This window comes from Melopsittacus undulatus, chromosome 3, assembly GCF_012275295.1.
Source record: "Melopsittacus undulatus isolate bMelUnd1 chromosome 3, bMelUnd1.mat.Z, whole genome shotgun sequence".
Taxonomy (NCBI): domain Eukaryota; kingdom Metazoa; phylum Chordata; class Aves; order Psittaciformes; family Psittaculidae; genus Melopsittacus; species Melopsittacus undulatus.
The window spans coordinates 73644919-73664571 of NC_047529.1; the positions used below are offsets into that span (position 1 = coordinate 73644919).

A 19653-nucleotide genomic window follows, 5' to 3' on the forward strand; every position below is an offset into this window, starting at 1 on the left:
AAATTGTGGTTAAGAAGAATTTGTGTAAAAATTGGAGCAGGTTATGCAGAAGTGAACTATTTCTGAATTTGGAAAAGGAGCATGAAAATATTCTCCCTTATTTACATCTCTATTATACTGAAACCTCAAAGTACATTGAGGGTAAATTTTTTTAAAGAAGCTTCATGATAAAGCACTTCATAGATAAGCTTGAGAAAATCTTGCTGCTGGGGCACTAACCTGCAGCAGATGGCTCAAGGCAGGAACTCCTCAAACTCTGTGGTAGTTCCTTCCTCAGACACCAAAACTCACAGCAAGTTTCTGACAGATTTGTAGCAGTTGGTAAAAGTCAGACAAGTAAAGTTGCTCCTATCTCTACCTACACACCCTGTCCCAAGGCAAAGGTGCCCAATTTGTACATGAAGCGGCTTGGAAACAAATGCAGACTTCCTCACAGAAACCAGAGCATGTTTACCTTGGTATACGCCCAGTTAAAATGCCTAGATTTCTGTATATGAGCGAGTAGAAGAGCTTGCCAGGTGTAGCCTTTCTTTGAAACACTGTTTTCAACTTCCCTATCATTTCCCATCACAAGAGGCAGCCAAAAACACTAGGAAATGGCTCCAACAGACCCAAGACTGAACTGTGAATGAACGGTCACCAAACCAGGTTCACACAGCACAGGCTGAGGCCAGCTGCTCCTTGTTGCTGTATCACACAACTCAGCGTAAGGAAGGCTCTAACTAAAGGACCACCTTTAGACTCGAAGAGCAACGTAATAAAATTTTAACTTTACATTTAAAAGGATATTCTGTTACAGCGCCAACCTTGTTGCTCTGCTTTCAACACTACACCTCCTGCTAAAATTGCTTTTATTTCAGTAGCACTCACTTTGAATCTGCTCCATTCCATACCTGTTTGTGTAACATTCAATGTTATGAATTACCATTTATGTCTGACTTGGGCTTTAACCACACACAGTGACATTTACCCAAAAGTAGAAGAAATAAAAAGGAAACACCTGATTAGACAAGAACTGTGACCCTACAATTAAATGTAACAGCCAGTTATAAAGATAACTTAATAGCCAAAACCAACATCCAAAATATTGGTTACCCCCAAAGCAACTTCAGTGTTCTCCCAAAGCCAGCCTGTTTGTATAGACTACAAGCACAAAAGAATGTCCATCTCAATCGTGGTCTTTCAGAACTTCTACCACAATTTGCACACCACACCAAAATCTAGTGTTTACCAAAAGCATCATCACAATTTTCCTACGTTGTTACTTATAGTCAAGATATGTTGTCATGACAACGTGCACTGATTCCAATGGCACTTAGCCTGACAAATGATGGCAAGACAGATGATGACATACCTGACAAATACTAAGCTTGAAATGGGAAATGTGAATACCAGCAAGCTTTCATTCTTCAATATATTGTTTTCATCAGCCCAAGCCTAGCTCTAATTTGGGAGCATTTTATTTTGGTTGAAGAGCTAATCTAGTAAAACGAGTCAGACCTTGTTGGTTCTTGCCAGGGGGACAGGTGTGTCTTTCAAATTATACTCTCACAGACTAGGAGTAAAGAGGATCAGTTGGAAAAGAAAATCATGGTGGAGCTGGGCTTACATTTAGTTGGAGACAGTGGAAAAGAAAATATTAGCATGCTTAGCTTCATACGGTGACATGTCAGAAAAAAGATTCCATCAAATATAACTCATTACATATCTTTAATGCACCTTATTTAATAAAATATCCTATTTCATTACTCTTCATGCTTCACCTTCTAACCTTATGACCCCATGCAAGTTCCTGAAAAGCCCATTTTGAACATGTATTTTCTATTCGGCTAATATCAACTCTACAAAAAGCAAATTTAACAATAAAACTTAATCCTCGAGCATTACTGGAGGTATTTTATATATATGTATACATATATACACACGCAATCCTGAAAATTTGTGGATACTGCAGTATTTCACATTTCAAAGAAAATCACTGCAATTGAAGTGTCTTTGGTAGTTTGGAGTAAATTAATTAGCATTCATGAGAAGGCGCCAGGTTAATAGCTCTGGAGAAACTTGTCTACTTTTGCTCCGTTTTGATCTGCAAAAACGTCTGAATTTTTGTATTAAAAATGCTGATCCTGTCTAGCCTGGAAGATCAAGAGTTTGCAAAATCGTGACACTGCAAGAGTAACAAAATCAAGAGTGCGCACACCAACAGAATGGATGCCAGAAAGACTTCTGAGTTCCACAAAATTTAAAGTAACACAGTGGGTGAGGAAACACTGTGTTGGTTTCCTCATTAAAACCCTAAAGTCTTACCATATAGCCTTTACAAAAAAAGACCAGAACTGATATTTTTTGGTATTGATTAGCAGAAGGAAAACAGTAGTTTCTTTCAAACCCTACTTTTTCATTCCACAGCATAAGATTATTAAAAAATAAGATGTAAGTCAATTAAAAATTATCATTTTAGTTGACTTTTATCATTTTTATCAAAGTACCATCAGCTACCTCTATACAGCACTGCACAAGGTATAGGTGATGCCACTGTCCACATGGTACTACACTACAATACACCAAAAAGTGTATCTGGTTGCACCAGTTATTATATATAATCTTCTTTCCTCACTTCTGGGGAGGGAGGAAAACCCATCAAGCTACTTATGTCAACTGTTAAACTTGGTTAAAACCCAAGCTTTATACCTGCTTTTAAAAGTTTTGACTTATGTCTCTCCTATAAGGCTGTGAAAAGTCTGTAAATTTATGCTAGCCACAGTGATGCCTTGGAGAGATGAATGATGTTTGGAATACAACTGAGATCAAAGATTTCATGTGCTACCAGAAGCATCAAACTGCAATAACTTTTGGTTCCAAACAATTTACACTTGAAGAGATCTAGGTCTAAATAAAAAGAAAAAGACAATTTCATCTGAGCCTCCAACAAGATTTTAAATCATTTTGAAGAAATGAAGCAGCAGAAGTAATTTTTCAGTTAACCAAAACCAGAACTTCATTCATTTTGGCCAACAGATAAACAAGGCTGTTTCACATAAGTCATAAAAAGTGTCGGTGCATTTCTGTGTGGCACACAGAAGGCATGAGGCCCTCAAGGGACACTGCTTCTGAATTACCCATAGGCAAATTTTCAGGACCTGAAATAGTCAGAAAAATCTTAATTTTCAGCTCTACCCTGTCCTATCCCAAACACAAATAGATGGAAAAACCAGAATTTATTAAAACTCCCATTGCTTGTATAACTTTCTACATTAGCTTGATGATGCTTTCCTTTTTGGAGGCAAGGGACAAAAAATGGAAAAAGAACTCAGATTCTACGTAAAAAGTCTGTATTATTTTATTCCCAATTATAAGACTATTAACTATTTAAGAAGTCTATAGACAAATACAAAAACAAGTTGACTGCAGTTTACTTGAGCTCTACAACCATACGAGCAGCATCTCTACATTAAATTTTTCAGTGCCTTCAGTTCTGCCATCATCTATTGCCTGGGAATTCGTACATATTACCTGGAAATATTATACAAAATATCTGGACAATATACACATTTCTGGTATTCAGTTAAAAAAAAACCAACAACATACATAAATAAAAATGTTTACTCTCAAAATCTACTAACATCCGATAGTGGTGTTTTCCCTCACAAATTTTTAGACTTGCCTTAAGCCTACTCTCAGTAAGTACAGGCACATTTGTGCATTCATGCTCTTCCAAAAATAACAGCCACCTAGAACTTCTCCCAGTGGGTAGTGCCAATTTAAAAACAATCAGGCAAAGCTTTATAAACTAGCAGTGAACAAAAGAGTTTTCTGGTGTCGTGATGAAGCCAGCACTGACACAGTGGAGTTATTAGCAGGGCATCCTATTCCCCTTGAGCAGCTACTGCAAGCATCAGCAAATGGAGCGACCAGCATCACACTTTTATTTCCAAGGTCAGGTTCAAAGTGCCAGGCTGACGAACTTATGCAGCTAAAAGCAGGTACAGTCAGTTTGTAAGGAAAAAAATACAATAATTAGGTGGAGGACCAATGTGAAAATTATGAGTAAATTTTCATTCCTATGCTGGTTGTCTCCTAGGTGCTAAGCCTGCAGGTATGCCCCCACCCCAGTCTACTCATGCCCAAGTGCATCTTCAAGCAACACCAGTGCAGGGGCTGTACAAGATCCGAAACCTACCACACAACACCCAGGACCACAGCAGCTACCGGAGCACCAAGAGCTGCAATCCTGCTCTTCACCTCATCAACATTAGACACTACATTGCAACCACAGCAGTACCTACTACTCAAAATACGGCAAAGAAAAACAGTGTGGATTTTACATAATGTATAATGAATATAAATGAAAGCAACTTTAGATTTAAGCCTTCCCTCAGACTAAACCTTTTCACTGTGGTTTTCCAAAGCACCATTTATTTCAACAAGATTAAAAAAACGACCATGAAATAAAACAACTTAAGCAAATGTACAAGATGGGACGTAGCACATAAGATTCTTCAGTAGATGGTAATAAAATACCAGTTTTTATAAAATCTGAAGGAAATAAAACTGGCAAGAAGCGACTGATTTAAGTAAGCAGTGTGCTGCTGTGGCAGACCTGTGCAGCAGAGCAAGGCTGCTGGCCACCCAGCAGTGGGTAAGGGTTGAGGAACAGAAACTGGACCGGAATAACTGCAAACTATCACCTTCCCTCAATACCCCTCCAGTTTGCCATTTCCTAGGAGTGGCAAGGAAACACAATGCGGCATTGCTTGTTTTGCTGTGACAAAGAGGCAGCCCAACTTTATCTGCTTTTAAATAAGTTTTAAATTCACCTGAGAGTTGTAGGAGAATAAATTTAGAGCTACTGACCGTAGTCATGAATAAAGTCCCTTTTTTAACTCAATTACGTTTTCCACATGTAAGCAAACAGAAAATTAAGTGTGCTGTGGAAATGAGGTTTTATCCATGCTTTCTCCTCCAATCCTTTACATCTCTCCAGCCATCTTACAGAACACTTCAGTATACCTGGCATTCATATATTTTAAGTTAGATGAATGAAAGCAATGCATGCTAGAAGTGCAGCAGTAACACATTTCAGTCCTGCAAATGGAGATTCTGGCATTGATAGGGAATAACCTGGATTAGGGCCACGCTGCAGGGAAACCATGCACCCCTCACTACAAGGGGGAAACACTGTAAAGGTTGCTGCTGTGTCCCACCTCAGTCAGCAATGACTCAGGTGACACAGAACATCCCAGCTGAGCACCACCAGACCATCCCAATTCTTTATTTTCAGCAGCCCAGGACTGCTGGGGTGCAGAGCTGATACAGCCTCCAAACCCAGCTACCAGCAAACAGCACCCTGCAGCCAGCAGGGTTCACATGCAGTTGCTGGCTGCATTTGAAGCCTTAACACCTGAATTTCCCCTCAGCCACTCACTTCTCTGGTATTTTTCACCTTTGCTCCCAGTTACATTCCCTTTGTTCTAGCCCACTACACAGTGTTATACATCAGATGTTTAATTTCCCTGATCTGGAAGAAAAAGACACCATAGTCTTATTGCATCCTCTCCAGCTACCCCTCTCCATACTGCTCAGACCGCTACCTCTCTCCCTGCCTAGGATACCCAGGTCAGGACCCAGCTCCCCACTTCCTGCTCCCACCTCCAAGGCCTTCCCCATATTAAGGTGGCAAGAAACACCTAGGGCTGCTGGCTCTCCCCCATTACTGTGTCTGCCTTCCTGATATTTTCTTTTGAAGAGAGCCATATGACAATCAGCGTGACAGCGAAGCAGGGCCAAGCCACTAATGAGAGACCATTCAAAATTAATTTCCTCTAAAAAGAAAAGTATAAACACTTGCACGGTCAGAAGACGAACTAAAGCTCTCCAACATCAAAAGGAAGAAACTGTCCTTTTTAAGTGTGACATTACTGCGGTGCAGACGTAATTTTGAAAAAGCATCTTTTGGTTTGTTGAGATAAAAAAGTAAAAATAGAGAGAATGCAAGAGAGGGAAAAACAAAAAGAAACCAACAAGTGGAGGTTTTCCACTGTAGAAGTTATGCAGAGACACATAAATGAGATAAAACACCGGCTACACATACACCTTAAAAACACTTAAAAGCCTAAAAATATTTTAGAGATCTTACTTTGTTTTTGCACCATTTCAGATTTAATCCTGCAAAGGCTTGCATATTTGATTGACCATGTGAGCAGCTCCCTTTAGGTGATGCAAGAAAAGATTAATTGCACATATTTGCAGAATCGTGCCCTAATAATTGTATTAATTCCTAAAATATAAAAGAGAATTCTAGAAACACGTCAGAAAGGTTTCTCTAGAGCACTGTTACCCATCCCAGTTTTCAGTATTTGACATGACATTAAGCAGAAAAACTTTTAATAAATTGAAAGTGTAAAGAATATAAGATGCGGTGAATGGACTGTTTTATGCCCATTTCACCTGCATCTGTAGATTTTTATGTAATCTTCTTCAAAACTTAGCTCAATGTATATCCATAGTTTCAGTCTTTTCTACATTCTTCTCCTCTTTCACCAAAACAGGCATTCCAAACACACATATGTAGGATTTTAATGATTTCAGAAATAACAGAAGACAAAAATCTTCCTTTGATGACAGCAATGTTCGTCAAACAGGATTTCTTTTTCTGCATGGTTTGTCTGTTTTCTACTCATTTACATCCTTGGGGTTTTCTGCTGATATTCAAAGCACCAGATAGTACCATGACCTTGTCCACATTCAATCACAGTCATAAAACACGTCCTAGACCTAAATAAAATCAATATATCTAAAATCAATGACATAAGTAGAAGACTCATATTTACCATTCGGTTCAGAATATTCTGCATCCATCATCAGGTGCCAGCTGGGACAAAACGAAGTATCTCGGAGCACCAGCAAATGGGCTGCTCCAACTGAATAGTTTGGATGCTGTTCGAGAATGAAAACACTTTTTAAAACAGCAAACAAGCAAGCTGAATAGTGGGTGGAAAGCACTAGTAAGCGCATTCTGTGACACACACTGCTGCAAATCACAACAGGCCATTCCATTGGTTTGTCAAGTGATTGTAACAAGTTAAAACAACTTGAAAACAATAAATATAATTCTGGTGACTTGTTACGAATCATTAACTTAGTCGCATTTATCAGATATAAAAGAACCTGGCCTCCAAAACAAATTACATCAGGTCCTTATTAGTGTATAACTTTAGAAACAAATAGGAGTCAAAGTTTTCACAGTTTAAAAGGCACAAATAAAAATAGTTTTAAATCAACTAGAAATACAAGCTTAATAGAATTAAATAGTTATATTCCCAGCATCTGTAGCAGGCAAAACACCCGTGCAGATGGCTTGCTCAATATCACTTTTCCTGTGACAGAAGAATCAATGTTGTCCATTTGCATTAGAACAGCCAGACAAAATCTCTGTGTGTGATAATTTGCTGTAGCTGGAAAGAATTTGTAATGAGAGCTTGAAAGTTTTCATAGCAACTCAGAGTGTCCCTGTGTGCATGAGGGATTAAAAAGGAGACGCTTCTTTTGCTCACTGCTCAAAACCACTGCCACACAGGGCACAATCCCAGTGCCACACACCTTGAGCTTCGTCCAGACTGAGCCCCAAACTTCCTGATCTTTCTTTGGGTGTTTTACTTATTCATCTTTCTCTTGCCTAAAGACATTACCTTCTCTTCCCCGTCTTCTCTAGCTCCTCATTTGAAGACCTTAATTTGGGTCATGTAAATTCTTGCAATGGACACAAGTATTTAGGGAGTTGAGCTGTATCAGTTTGGTTCTAATTTCTCTCTCAGCACTGTTTTTTACAAGTCATCTAAATGAAGGTCAGCTCTTGCACTCTAAAAATTTATGCCAACCAGTGACTCCATACACATATATTATTTTGAACGTACAAACACAGTAGTTGAGTATCAAAATATTTCATACTTTGACTACTTTATGCAATACAAAAAGAGAGGTTCAAAAGAAAACCCTCAACACAATAAATTGTTTCTGATATGAATCAGGAGCTGGAAGCATATATCGCAAATACATTTTATGAAAACAAATGCCTGGCCAGTGAAGTCAATAGATTGCAAAGCCAACAGATAGGTCCTTTGTAAGGTGCAGCTTTTGTTACTGCCTAACATTCTCAGAAGGCTACACAGTTCAAAAATGTAAGCACAGAACACAGTACAGTAGTCTTCTAAAACTCTTCTGGATGATTCCTACAAGGGCATACGATGATGCACAGAGAGACAATACACTACTACCACAGTGCCCTCCACAATTCCTCAAGAGTCCAAAGAAAGCAGATTTCATTAGGAAATAATACTTCATCCAACTGCACTGCTACTTACCATGCAAATTTTTTCCAGAATAGACGAAAAAAACCCATTGTCTGCCCAACTCTCATTCAGACTAGCTTAACTCAAGAAGCGTAAATATGTAGGAATGATATACACATTGAACAGTTAAATGCCAGGTGCACTTAGCAAAAAAAGAAATCCCTTCCTGGCTGCATAAAATAGGCAAAGTGAAAGGAAAACTTTTAAGAATTACTTGTAAATAGAATAAAATATGGAAGTCTGTACTGGAGATCAGAAAATTTACTTTACAATATGTAATGAAAGGAAAATTATTAAACATCACCCAACAAGAAATCCCTGTAAAAAGACTGGAGAAAATCCAACCTGACTGCAGAAACACAGATTCAGAAAGTAGCACAAAAATTAAAGCTCTGTGTCTTAACTAATTTATTTCACCATTAAATTTTATCTTTTAGTACCATAAGCATGGCAATTGTTTCTTACAAAGCAGAAAATGACAGCAAAAAGCAAGGCCCTTGCAGATTAAACAAAGACATGAGTTGAATATAGCTTATCGTTGTGAAATATCACTAATGCCTTCCACACATGGAGATTTTGTAGGATACATAATTAAAACAAAAAGCCCTACATCAGTGCCACTGACAATCAAAGTTAGCATTACCACCTTTATTAAGGTGGAGAAAACCCATGAAGCTTTAGAGAGCCATTCACCATATCATCAACTTTATGTATGGAGAGTGGTGGCTTTGAATTCCCTTATGACTAAGAGACAGGCAGGAATCAGTTGCTCATCCTCTACCTCATCCCAAGCAGCAGGAAAATGTGATTCGCTTGTCATGTTTATTGTGTTTAACATAACATACTGTGTACCCAAGACTATGCCTCTGGTACACCGCCTCAGATGCTGGTGGATACACCAGTCTTCCCAATCAGCAGGAAGGAATGTTTACAGAAGCCCCTGAAAAGAACAAAATCTTAAAATGCCTTTCCCACATTTCTACGGCCTCCGTATTTTTCTGGTCTCTCAACGGGATTGGTTTCTCTCTCCTTTTATACCAGGTAACAGCCGCTCACAGACAGCAACCACTGGGAGAACAGGAGAGAAGATGCTGGAGAGAAGATGCAGCTGCTTGCTGCCGGCCATCCTGTCCTGTGCCCCTCCAGGGACAGGGATAAAAGGGGAGATGAAGAGTTACAAGAAGCACATGAAGCACTGAAGGCTGAAAAGCAACAGCAAGAGCCCAATTTGCTAATGCCTAAGCTTATTAAAAGAAAAATGAAGAGAAAAATAGAGCAAAAGGCATCTTAATGGTGTTTCAAATCACATAACTAAACCTGACTCTAATACATGTTTTAATTATCTAGATGGAGACCTGCAGACAAGTAAATACAAATCTCCACATCAGGAAAAATTCCATCACAAAGAATAAGTGACCATCGAAATTTCGGCCACATTAAAAATCATTTTATCTCATTAATAATCATGTAACATGTACAGCATCTTTCCTTTCTTGAATAACAGGCATCACTTACAAACCTTAATGCATTTCATTTGTAACATTGCTTCCTGTTCCTGATAGGGAAAGGAAAATTCATGAGGCAAATATTTAGCTCCAGGCAACTGGCCAGTATAGCAACAGAAAGTTTTACACTTGTGCCAAGATTTCTTGGTTTCCTTTTAAAATGAAAATCGTGACAATTATCTTGATGCTCTCTGATGAATCAGATCTGTCTATATGAAAAAAAGACTTTTTTTGTTTCCAGCACCCTATTTTACAAGCTTATTCACTTTCTTTAAAAAATAGCAGCTTATGTACCAACTTAAAAGCTAATGTGCTTGCATGAAAACATTCGTAACCAGTCGCACCACAGAGATTTTCAGTCGGTAAACCCAAAATGCCAATTGAAAGAGATACAGAATTTCACTGAGGGGACAAATTTAGACACTTTTCAAAAAAAAAATACAGTTATTGTCCACTTTACTCAACATTTTCCAATCCACATCATACATCTGACTGGCTTGCAGTGCTGACCCTTGATAATGTCAGCATTTCAAAAACCATCTCACCACAAGTTAAGGCTTCAATTGAACTTACAAAAAGAAAAAAAGCCCAAGTATTTCACATGCCATGCCCATGCTGCTAATTGCCATAATACTAAATTCAAGATTATTTTGCTCATTTTTTGTTTCATACATGCGTGATTTGTTCTGGGATCTTCTCAACACTGCTCTTGTACCAGTTTCTCACCAAACATGGAAAATGGCAGTTGTTATCTGATTTGCAGGTAAGGATGCGAACTCTTTAATCTCATGGTTTAGCTCTGGTCTCACCCTAAGCAGCAATTTAAGAAGGGCTGAGTTCATTCCAGTTTGTGAAAAATCCTAGCTCATCTCCAGAAGGCTTTTTGAAGCTAAAGTTATCCTGTGATTGTTTTCCATTTACTAAGATTTAAAATGCTAATCTATTTCTAATGTGTATTTGTTTCCCTTACTTCTGTAGCTTTTCCTCCAGAAATCTCCTCCTGGCTCTCATGAACACACTTCTTGACCAGCAGCTGACTGCTCCAACTGGTAAAGATGAATCCAAGAGTGTTGCAGGCACAAAAAGTTCACAGCAGAAAACAGCATTTACATTCAGGCAAGAACTTACCATTTTCTGGACTTCTGCCTCTCCCTCCTTCTCCCCTCCCTGGCAGAGCTGCAAGTTCACTTTCTGTTCCCAATAGAATAAGCACACAAGCACATTTTCAACAAGCAAATTCTTGTTAAATGCAATGTCATACACAGGCTTCAAATCCCACAATGCACAAAACCCAGTTCCCTTTGGCAGTTAAATTCCTCCTCTGTGGACTACCAGAATTTGCGACTGTCAGACTGCAAGCAGAAAGTAAGGTAAGGAAATAAATACAGACAAGTTGACAGTAACCAGGGAAGCCTTCACTGTCACACAACAGCTTCTCAGCTTTCAACCTGCCTCACCACTGTAGACACAACAGATCCCCTCCACCACTCTGCTTACACAGTTACTATACAGAAACCTTATTTTCAGTATAGGAGGAGACTCTGAAATGAGATATTCGGTAGCTCTTCAACTGGTGCTTGTAATTCTTTACGAGTCCATCCCCCAAGACAGAGTACAGCTCCCTTCAGAAGCATTTCAAGTCCATTTCAAAAGGAATCATTCATTATGCAAAGCTCCTTTTCACAATAGACACCAAGACTACAGATCCACAGTAGAAAGCCAGTAGACCTACAAATAAAATACAAAAACAGGACTTAGGGCACTGAATTCTGTGTTTTCCTCAGCCATTCACTTTCTACCTTATCTAAACCAAAATCTCCTGCCCTTAATAACACTGCAATCAGGCATGCTCATCAGTCACATACAAGCACTGCTCACTTCACTGCATACTTGAGATACTTGAAGACATTATGACAGTCCCCGATTCTAATTGTTAGATCTTTACCCATGAGTTTGCTATATATTTTTTTAATTGCATCTGATATTAGTCCAATGATTGAAAAACATCCAGTAACTAGCTTTTTTACTGGAAGTTTCCATTAACTGTAGTTAATGAAACTGAATTCCAGAAATAAAAACTGACTCTTTAGGGATTTTCTTGAGAACTGATTGCAAATCAGTTTTGCCTGACCAGAGCTTTTGACCTGAGAGGAATCCTTCTGTTCTTTTAAGTATGCCCTGATGAAATCTCGTGGTAAAAACCACTGTTCTCCTCCAAACATGCTTTATTTGGAGCTAAAAGGTTGATGCCCAAAACCAAACTACTAGGGACTGTACACAGGGAAGAACATAAAAGAAACCCAGAATATAGTGTATTATTACTCCTGCAGAATTGTATTATTTGTGGCCGAGTTCTATTCCTGCTAGCTTTTAAGCGGACTCATGTTATACAGTTAAGTATAATTTCTATATTTGACCTCCCTTGAGATCACCTATTATGATTTTATGGAGTTACTCCACTTCATATAACAGCTGGAAGTGGAGAAAACACCCTTACGCAAAGACAAGCTGGATCATATTTCCAGCTTGTACTGGAGGGAGCAGGGATGGTCCCTTTTTTAATTCCCCTAATCACATTAATTACTTTGTGGAAGATATTGAACCTGTCTTTTGGTATGAATCTGTAAGTCTAGGGAAAAAACTAACAACATGGCTATTCCTCTTAAGACATATAGCAACCATTACTGGGAAAATGGAATATACACAGTTGTGCATGCTAAAATAATCATAATCGTATTTCAATCCTTGGCAGTTAAAAAGTCCTTCAGAAGGGTCAGGAAGCAGCCATTTCATCATGACTGGATTACCCTTTGGTTTTACTTTCTTCTGCAAGATCTTATCCAACCTCAGGCATGACAAGGAACTGAGAGGGCAGCAGAGAAAACCTCGGGTAGTTGGAGACACAAATATACAGCAGAACACTTGCTTTTTCTAAAATTGCACATTCCAAGCTTAAACCAGAAATCTCAGCAGTATTCTCTCAAAGTATCAGGTTTTGTACAGGGGAACACAGGCACTAGGTTCCCATGCTTACAAACACAGTAGCTGACGCAGTCTCAACCAGGCTCCAAGCTTCAGTTTGTCTCTCTCAGCAAAGGCCATCTCATAACAGATTTCCCACTTGTTTGTTTAAAAACAAACAAATAAGAATACTCTCCTCCTCCTCTCACTCCTGCTACTTAATCTGATCCCTTCTATCTCCCTCTAGTAACCTTCCATGCTGGCCTGGCCTCTCCTGCACTGACCACTATCTCTTTTTGCCACTCAACGCCTCCTTCCCTTTAGACTTCCCGCTACTCCATCAGGCCCCTCTGCCCACACCCCTTCCAAGACTCCCTGCCTGCACAGCTGAAGGTCACAGTAAAGTGCTGCCTACAAGTGCTTAGGAAGATGTGGGCTTCTGCTTTGCTATTTCTTTCTCAGTTCCATACTTAAAACTCTGATGTGGGGCATGACACAGCAGAAAGAGAAGCAGCTGAAGCCCCAAATTCAGCTGAATTCAGCACCCTCAATTAAAAGGATTGTCCCTGTCCTTCCCTGCTACCCTGCTTGCCATGATTCAACCCCTGCTTATAGGCAGGCAAAGGGAAGTGCAGGGCAGGAAACTGCCCCAGTGGAGGATGCACCAACCTCCTCCTCTTCATCTTGAGCTAGAGCAAAGAAATGTGAGTCACAGCACCATCTTAACAGGGACTATTAATGGTAACAAGACTAAAACAGGAACTGGAGAGAGGCCTTGATTTCAACAGGAAGAACTGAAGAATTGTGCTCTTCACTGGATTGTTCAATGCTTCCTATTAGCTCACTTAAATTAGACCTTCTAGTAAATCTAGGGACACAGCAAGAGTTTATCCCTGGTTTTGTGGGCAATTAATGGTAGAGCTGGAATTCAGAGTCCAAGCCTTAAGCCTACTCCAGTCGTTAGTAAACTGGACAAAGTTGTATATGCACACTTAAAATAGACTTCAATGGTATGCTTCTGTGCTGCTTACAAAATGCCTGTTGCTTTTACTTCTGTTGCATTCAAAAAAAAGCTACCGAGAGGTCTAAAAGTGTCAATGACAGAAGACAAGGTTCAAAGAAAAGCCTGAGTCCCAAAACCAGAGCTCTTTGCATTTTTTGGGTCTGCACTTGCATACATATGAGTATTTATTAGTATTTATACTATTTATAACTTACATGCTGAAAGACAAAACATTACTATCACTGTGAAACCTCTAACAGTGCTCACAGGCAACCAACAAATCCATTTCACAAAAGCCAAGGGGCATGAGCAACCTGACCAACATGTAAGTGTTAGAGCACTGGTTAACGTCCAGTACAGATCACCAATGGTCAAAACCGCTATAATACTAGTGAGTCCATCACCTCAGCTTTTGTGGAGGCAATAATTGATCAGTTCTCTCACTATGATTGTGGCTATAATTACAGACTGGATAGGCACTGTAAATTCACATTTGCTTAATAGATGCAAGAAGATTTACTGTCCTTTGATGAAGCTGGTGCCAAAAAGGAAGTGCATGCCACGCTAAAATCCAAGAAATCCTGACTCAGATTACACTGCTGAGAAACAACAATCTCAGCACTCAGGATAAATGTTAGGAATGACCAAGTATTACAGACAAGGGAAAGAACCACCATTAATTTTAAACATTTCCTTTGGACAAACAGTTTTCTATTAGTGACACTGAAAACAAAGTAAAAACTTCATGTAGTGTTTGGATTGTGGTTTAGGGCTGATTTTGAGAAAGGTGGTCTTGCGGGGAGACAAAGTTCCAAAAAGTGATCAAACCCAAAACATCCCACATAAAGCCCATGGAATGGCATCAGCTTCTTAAAGACAGTTTCCCAAGCTGTTTAAGACTAGCCTGAAAAATGAGCACATGCATAGAGGTAGAACCAGCTTTTTTAAAAAACCCAACTCTAATGAAAAGCAATTAAGCAATAATTGTACACTGGGCAGTAAATAGTTACCCACCAACATGCCTACTCATAAGAACATGTATGCTAGTTATCATAGGCAGTGTTCCAAGCTAAATCATATATATGCTTACAAACACAGTAAAAAGAAAGTGTGCTGAGCAATAACAATCTCCCCACCCCAATGTGAATTTCACAATCTGGCCCCATATGCACCCTGAATATAAGAAAGCTGATGTTATGGTGCATGCTCATAACCCTAAACATGCCATGAACACGAGAGCTTTTGGGGAAGCAGCAATACTATAAACAAATGTACAGAACAAATGAAAACAGAGTTGAGATGTGCAAGGAGGAAATAGACAAGCAGGAAGAGGAAACTTGATCCTAATGCAAAAGGAGATGAAACACCAATGAATGTAGGAAGAGCCAGGCAGGGCTAGACACAGAGGAGAAGCAGCAGTCCTCCCACCCCAGGTCCTGGGTGAGATTACAGGGCAGCCTAAAAGCCCTTAATTTTCACTAAAGCAGCACAGAACAAAAAGGACTACAAACTCAGACCTGCCTGTTTGGACATTAGCACAATCCATAGGTTGAGAAGAATCATCTCAAAAAACTTTCAATTCCTATTAAAGCAACTGCAAACAGGAAGGGGTAATATCCTGCCTCTTACTTATTTAGTATCTGAGAGGCATCTGCTGTGCTCTGAATTCCAAACCAGCTGCTTTCTGCCGCTGCAAAGTAAGTCAGAGACTGTTGTACCAGGCTGAGAAGTTCGGTGACTCAGGTTTTTCAAGACATTAGGCATTTTTAATTAGTGAGCTGTGATGCAGACCAGTGTTGAGCAAAACTGGTTTAATTTGCATTTAATTACAGCAGTAGATCAAGCAACACAGGTCTGGCATCAATTTAAATAGTGGAAACTAATGAATACTCAAGGTGTGTGAGAGAAACAGGAATTTCAGCTAAGGGAAAATTCCAGTCCCTACAGACAAAGGCAAGAGATGGCAAGAGCATATGGGGGTATACTGTAGAGAAATATAAAAAGGAAAGTTTTCTATTTTGACATGCCAAAAATACCTGGCTGTCTAGGTAAGGAATCAGACCTATAAATGACGTGGACTAAAAAACCTAGAAGTGGATACACAGAACTTTTATTAACAATAGTTGTATTATTCTTATTGTTCTTATTAATAATAATAATAAGACATGAAAATGTTACTGGACTAAAGCAGAAAAATATCCTAGAGTGCAGACCAAAACCCACATTAATCTAAACAAGACAAGTACCCTAACTCTCAGGCTACAAAGCCTAGGAGGCTGCTTCCCCAGTTTCTTCCTTTCTGGTCTCATGACATTCAGCAGGAGGGATAAGAAAGTGTTATTTCACACCAGCCCACTTGTTGACTGGAGCAACAGCAAGAGGACAGGACAATGGGTGGCAGCAACCTGCAGTTACACAGATGAGGTGTCACCCAGAGTGGTGGACTGAGCCCACCCACCAGCTTGCATCCACCATCAAAGGGGGCATTCATATTCTTCTACTTTCTCTTTGGGGTCAAAACACATCTGAAAGATGTCTGGAAGATTTCAGTGGTTCCTCACACACACCACACCAAGCTCTTCTGGTGTATTAGGTATGTCTGGACAGGTTATACCAGGACACAGCATAGATGCTCCAATAGATAAAAGTTACCGAAAAGACACAGAAGCCTGTCTGAAGCAAAATCAGCATAAACTGAAGTGTACTGTAGTTTTATACAGAGCACCATTCCAAAAGCTAAGCACACACACTGTACATGGCTCTATCACATCAGATCAAACAGGGAAAACCTGTTCATAAATTAGTGTGTAAAACATTCTGTTTGGGAACAAGTAGGAACCATACCATTAATATGTCAGGACAAAACAGTAAGAGTTAAAATACAAAACCCTCTCACAACCACTGCACAAATTCTCTTTGCTACTGTCCAAAAAAACCCAACTCACTCTATGGATCTGTTAGATCCCTGGAGGCAGCTCAAGACATGCTGCTGACACAGGTGTGACAACTCTCAAGCTTGTGCCTGAGAGCAGTTGGTGCTACCTCCCACAGCCTTGCCGATGCAGGCTCCAACTCCTGCATCAGTGAATCCTCTCTGGGCTCCCTTCACTGCTGCGCTTTAGAAAGTGACGTGAAAAGTCATATGGAGAAAAACTTGAAAACAACCATAGCTGGGTAAAAAACAACAAAGAAATAGGACATAACAGGCAGAGGAAAGAAATAGCAAACCCAAGCATTTTCAAAGCCTTCCACTGATAAATGCATAAACTAAAAATAATCAAAGTACCTGCATGCAGCAGGCACAGACTTCATTTAACAGGTGATGAAAGGCACTTATTTGTGTGAAGGTAGAAGGCTTCCATGGCAGCAAAGAAACCAGAAATAGAACATTTGTTATCAATTCTGTGCTCTAAACTGATACCTCACTGTTTTTCTCCCTCCTACATTTTTCCTACTGGCTGCTTTTTAAACAAGATACAATGACTAACAGATGCTACAGCAGTGCAGTCCTCAGTGAATGGGTAATTAACAGATGAAATTCAGCAGTTGTTTCTAGTTACAGCCAGATGAGCTGTACACTCCTCATCCCGTAACTGAGGGAAGGGAATGAGCAAGCCAACTTCCACCCCTGTTCCCTACTGTAAGATGGCACAAAGCAGTAAATACTGAGCTGGACTTGGAAGCGTCAGGAGAAAACAAACCCAGACCACTCAGGTTTTTTAGATCACCTCCAGGATTTAAGAACTGCAAATACTTACAATGCTAACTTTCCCAAAAACTTCAGAACATTCACTACATTTACTAAAACTGATGAAAAAAAAAAAAGGTCAGAATTAAACATCTGATATTGGCCAGTGACCTACATATAATACAGATTTATTACAGCCTGTTCAGAAAAACTTGTACTTCTATTGTAAATAAAGCTTTTAAGTAAATAACTCCAGAAGTTCTGCCAATGTAATTTATTTCCTACAGCACAAATAAATAAATGGAACTATATACAGAATTTGAAGGAACAACCATATATGAAGGAACACAACATATTGATTCAAATACCTCTAACCCAGTTTAGCTGCTACACCCACTACTCGATAGCTGTCACTGTTTTCATTGCTGCTTAGCTAACCACAAAAATATGCCAATTGGGACTTGTTTGCCATTTTTGCTTCAGGGTTTGACTGTCAAAAAACATCAGCTGCAACCATAAAAGCAAGCAAACAATACATAAAGTAAGGACAAGCTTAGTTAGTCTTCATAATTATTCAGCTGAACCTGAATTATTGCAAGAATAAGACCATGTGTCTCAAGATTACAAATTAAGAGAATTGATCCATGCATGTATGTTAGAGTAACACTGTTACAGTTGAAAATACCACTATTGTAATAAACACATGGTGATGAGACATTCACTGTTTCACAAATAAGAAAGCATTACTTCACGGAATTATATTAACCAAGAATATATTTTAGCTGGCAATAATGTGAATGACTCCCTATCAGGCCACACATGCTCATAGGTAGCAGCAGGCTTGGAAGGAGGTTAATAAAACCCAACCTGTAATTTCTGAATTACTTCTGAGCTAAAAATAATCTTTTACAATATTGTCTTTTCGGGGGAGGTGGGGGTTGGGAGAAAGCACAGCATGCTTGGTGTTTATGAGGATAGCTTTTTATTTAAAAAAAACCCAAAAAAGCAAAAACCTAAAAATATCACTACTAGAAATCTGCTCATAAGACAATAAATGATCACCTAATGGTATTTAGTTAAAAAAATATATATATATCTATTTTAGATTAATGCATTTATAAATGGATAGGAACTTCCCCACCCTCCATGCAGTGGGCTATCAACCCATAAGCTGAACAAAAATCCTGAAAACAAACTCATACCATTAACTGAGTTAACTACAGAGTTAACAGTTCAGAACTCTTTACTCAAAACCATTTATTAAAGAAAACATGAAGCCTTAGATTTAAATACTTCAGTATTCATTGTATCCTTTGGAATGAGTTGAACTACACACCAGCTTACATCAAAATAACTAAACCTGTTTTCACATCACACTTTGTTAAATGTTGGCAAATCTGCATGTGCCCATTATTTTGGAATTGGAGAGTTTTTCAAGATGTTGTCACTGGTGCTGAAGAGGGGGAGAGAAGTACTGTCAGCACGCAGTGGTCAATAAAGCTACAGAGGCCTGGCCAACAAGTACCAGAGCAGGCTCCCATTTGATAGGGTTTTTCCCTTGAGTGCCACCAAAACCAGAGGCTGCTCTAACTGCTGTTGACTAGTAGAAGCCCCAGTGGCAGCATTTGGCCACAATAGCTCAAATCATTCCCTTCATTTGCCCATCAGCAGCTGCAAGATGCCCCACACTGTCCTGTGCCACCTCTCTGCCAGCCAGTGATTTTGCCTATCCTCCCACAGAGTCACAAGAGTGCTTCCTTTGGGTCACTTCTTCTTTGGGGTTTTTTGGTATGTGGACACCAAGACAGAAGAGTGTAAAGTCAATATCTAACTAAATGTAAGTGTGGACTAATGTCTCTCATCAGCATTAAAAAAAAACCCACTTGTGATTTACAGAGCTTTATAAACTCCAGTTCTATATAACATTTGCTTCCCTGAAGTCCAAATCTATTTTAATGTCCTGACTTAGAGCTCAAGGCTCATAAAACCACTACCACTCATCACTCCAATGATGGTACATTTTCCTCTTCACTTCTTAGTACTCTCATGCCTATCTAATTATTAGTTTCTGATATGGACTAACTATGGACCAAGTAACACACTACAGCAAGAAGCTACTGGTCACCAGCTGAAGCACTTCAAAAGATC

At 39.3% G+C, this 19653-nt stretch overlaps 1 protein-coding gene across 5 annotated transcripts in view; it reads right to left on the bottom strand.

The window, feature by feature from the left end:
• Positions 1 to 19653, bottom strand: part of NHSL1 (NHS like 1) — a 180978-nt gene that overhangs the window by 142575 nt on the left and 18750 nt on the right. The window contains exon 1 of one of the 5 annotated variants that reach the window (XM_031053980.2): positions 6831 to 6873. The exons of the other annotated variants lie outside the window; for them this stretch is intronic. Coding sequence (XP_030909840.2) covers positions 6831 to 6861 — 31 coding nt within the window. The 5' untranslated portion in view covers positions 6862 to 6873. Of the gene's footprint in view, positions 1 to 6830; positions 6874 to 19653 lie in introns of those variants that run through there. 5 annotated transcript variants of the gene reach the window in all.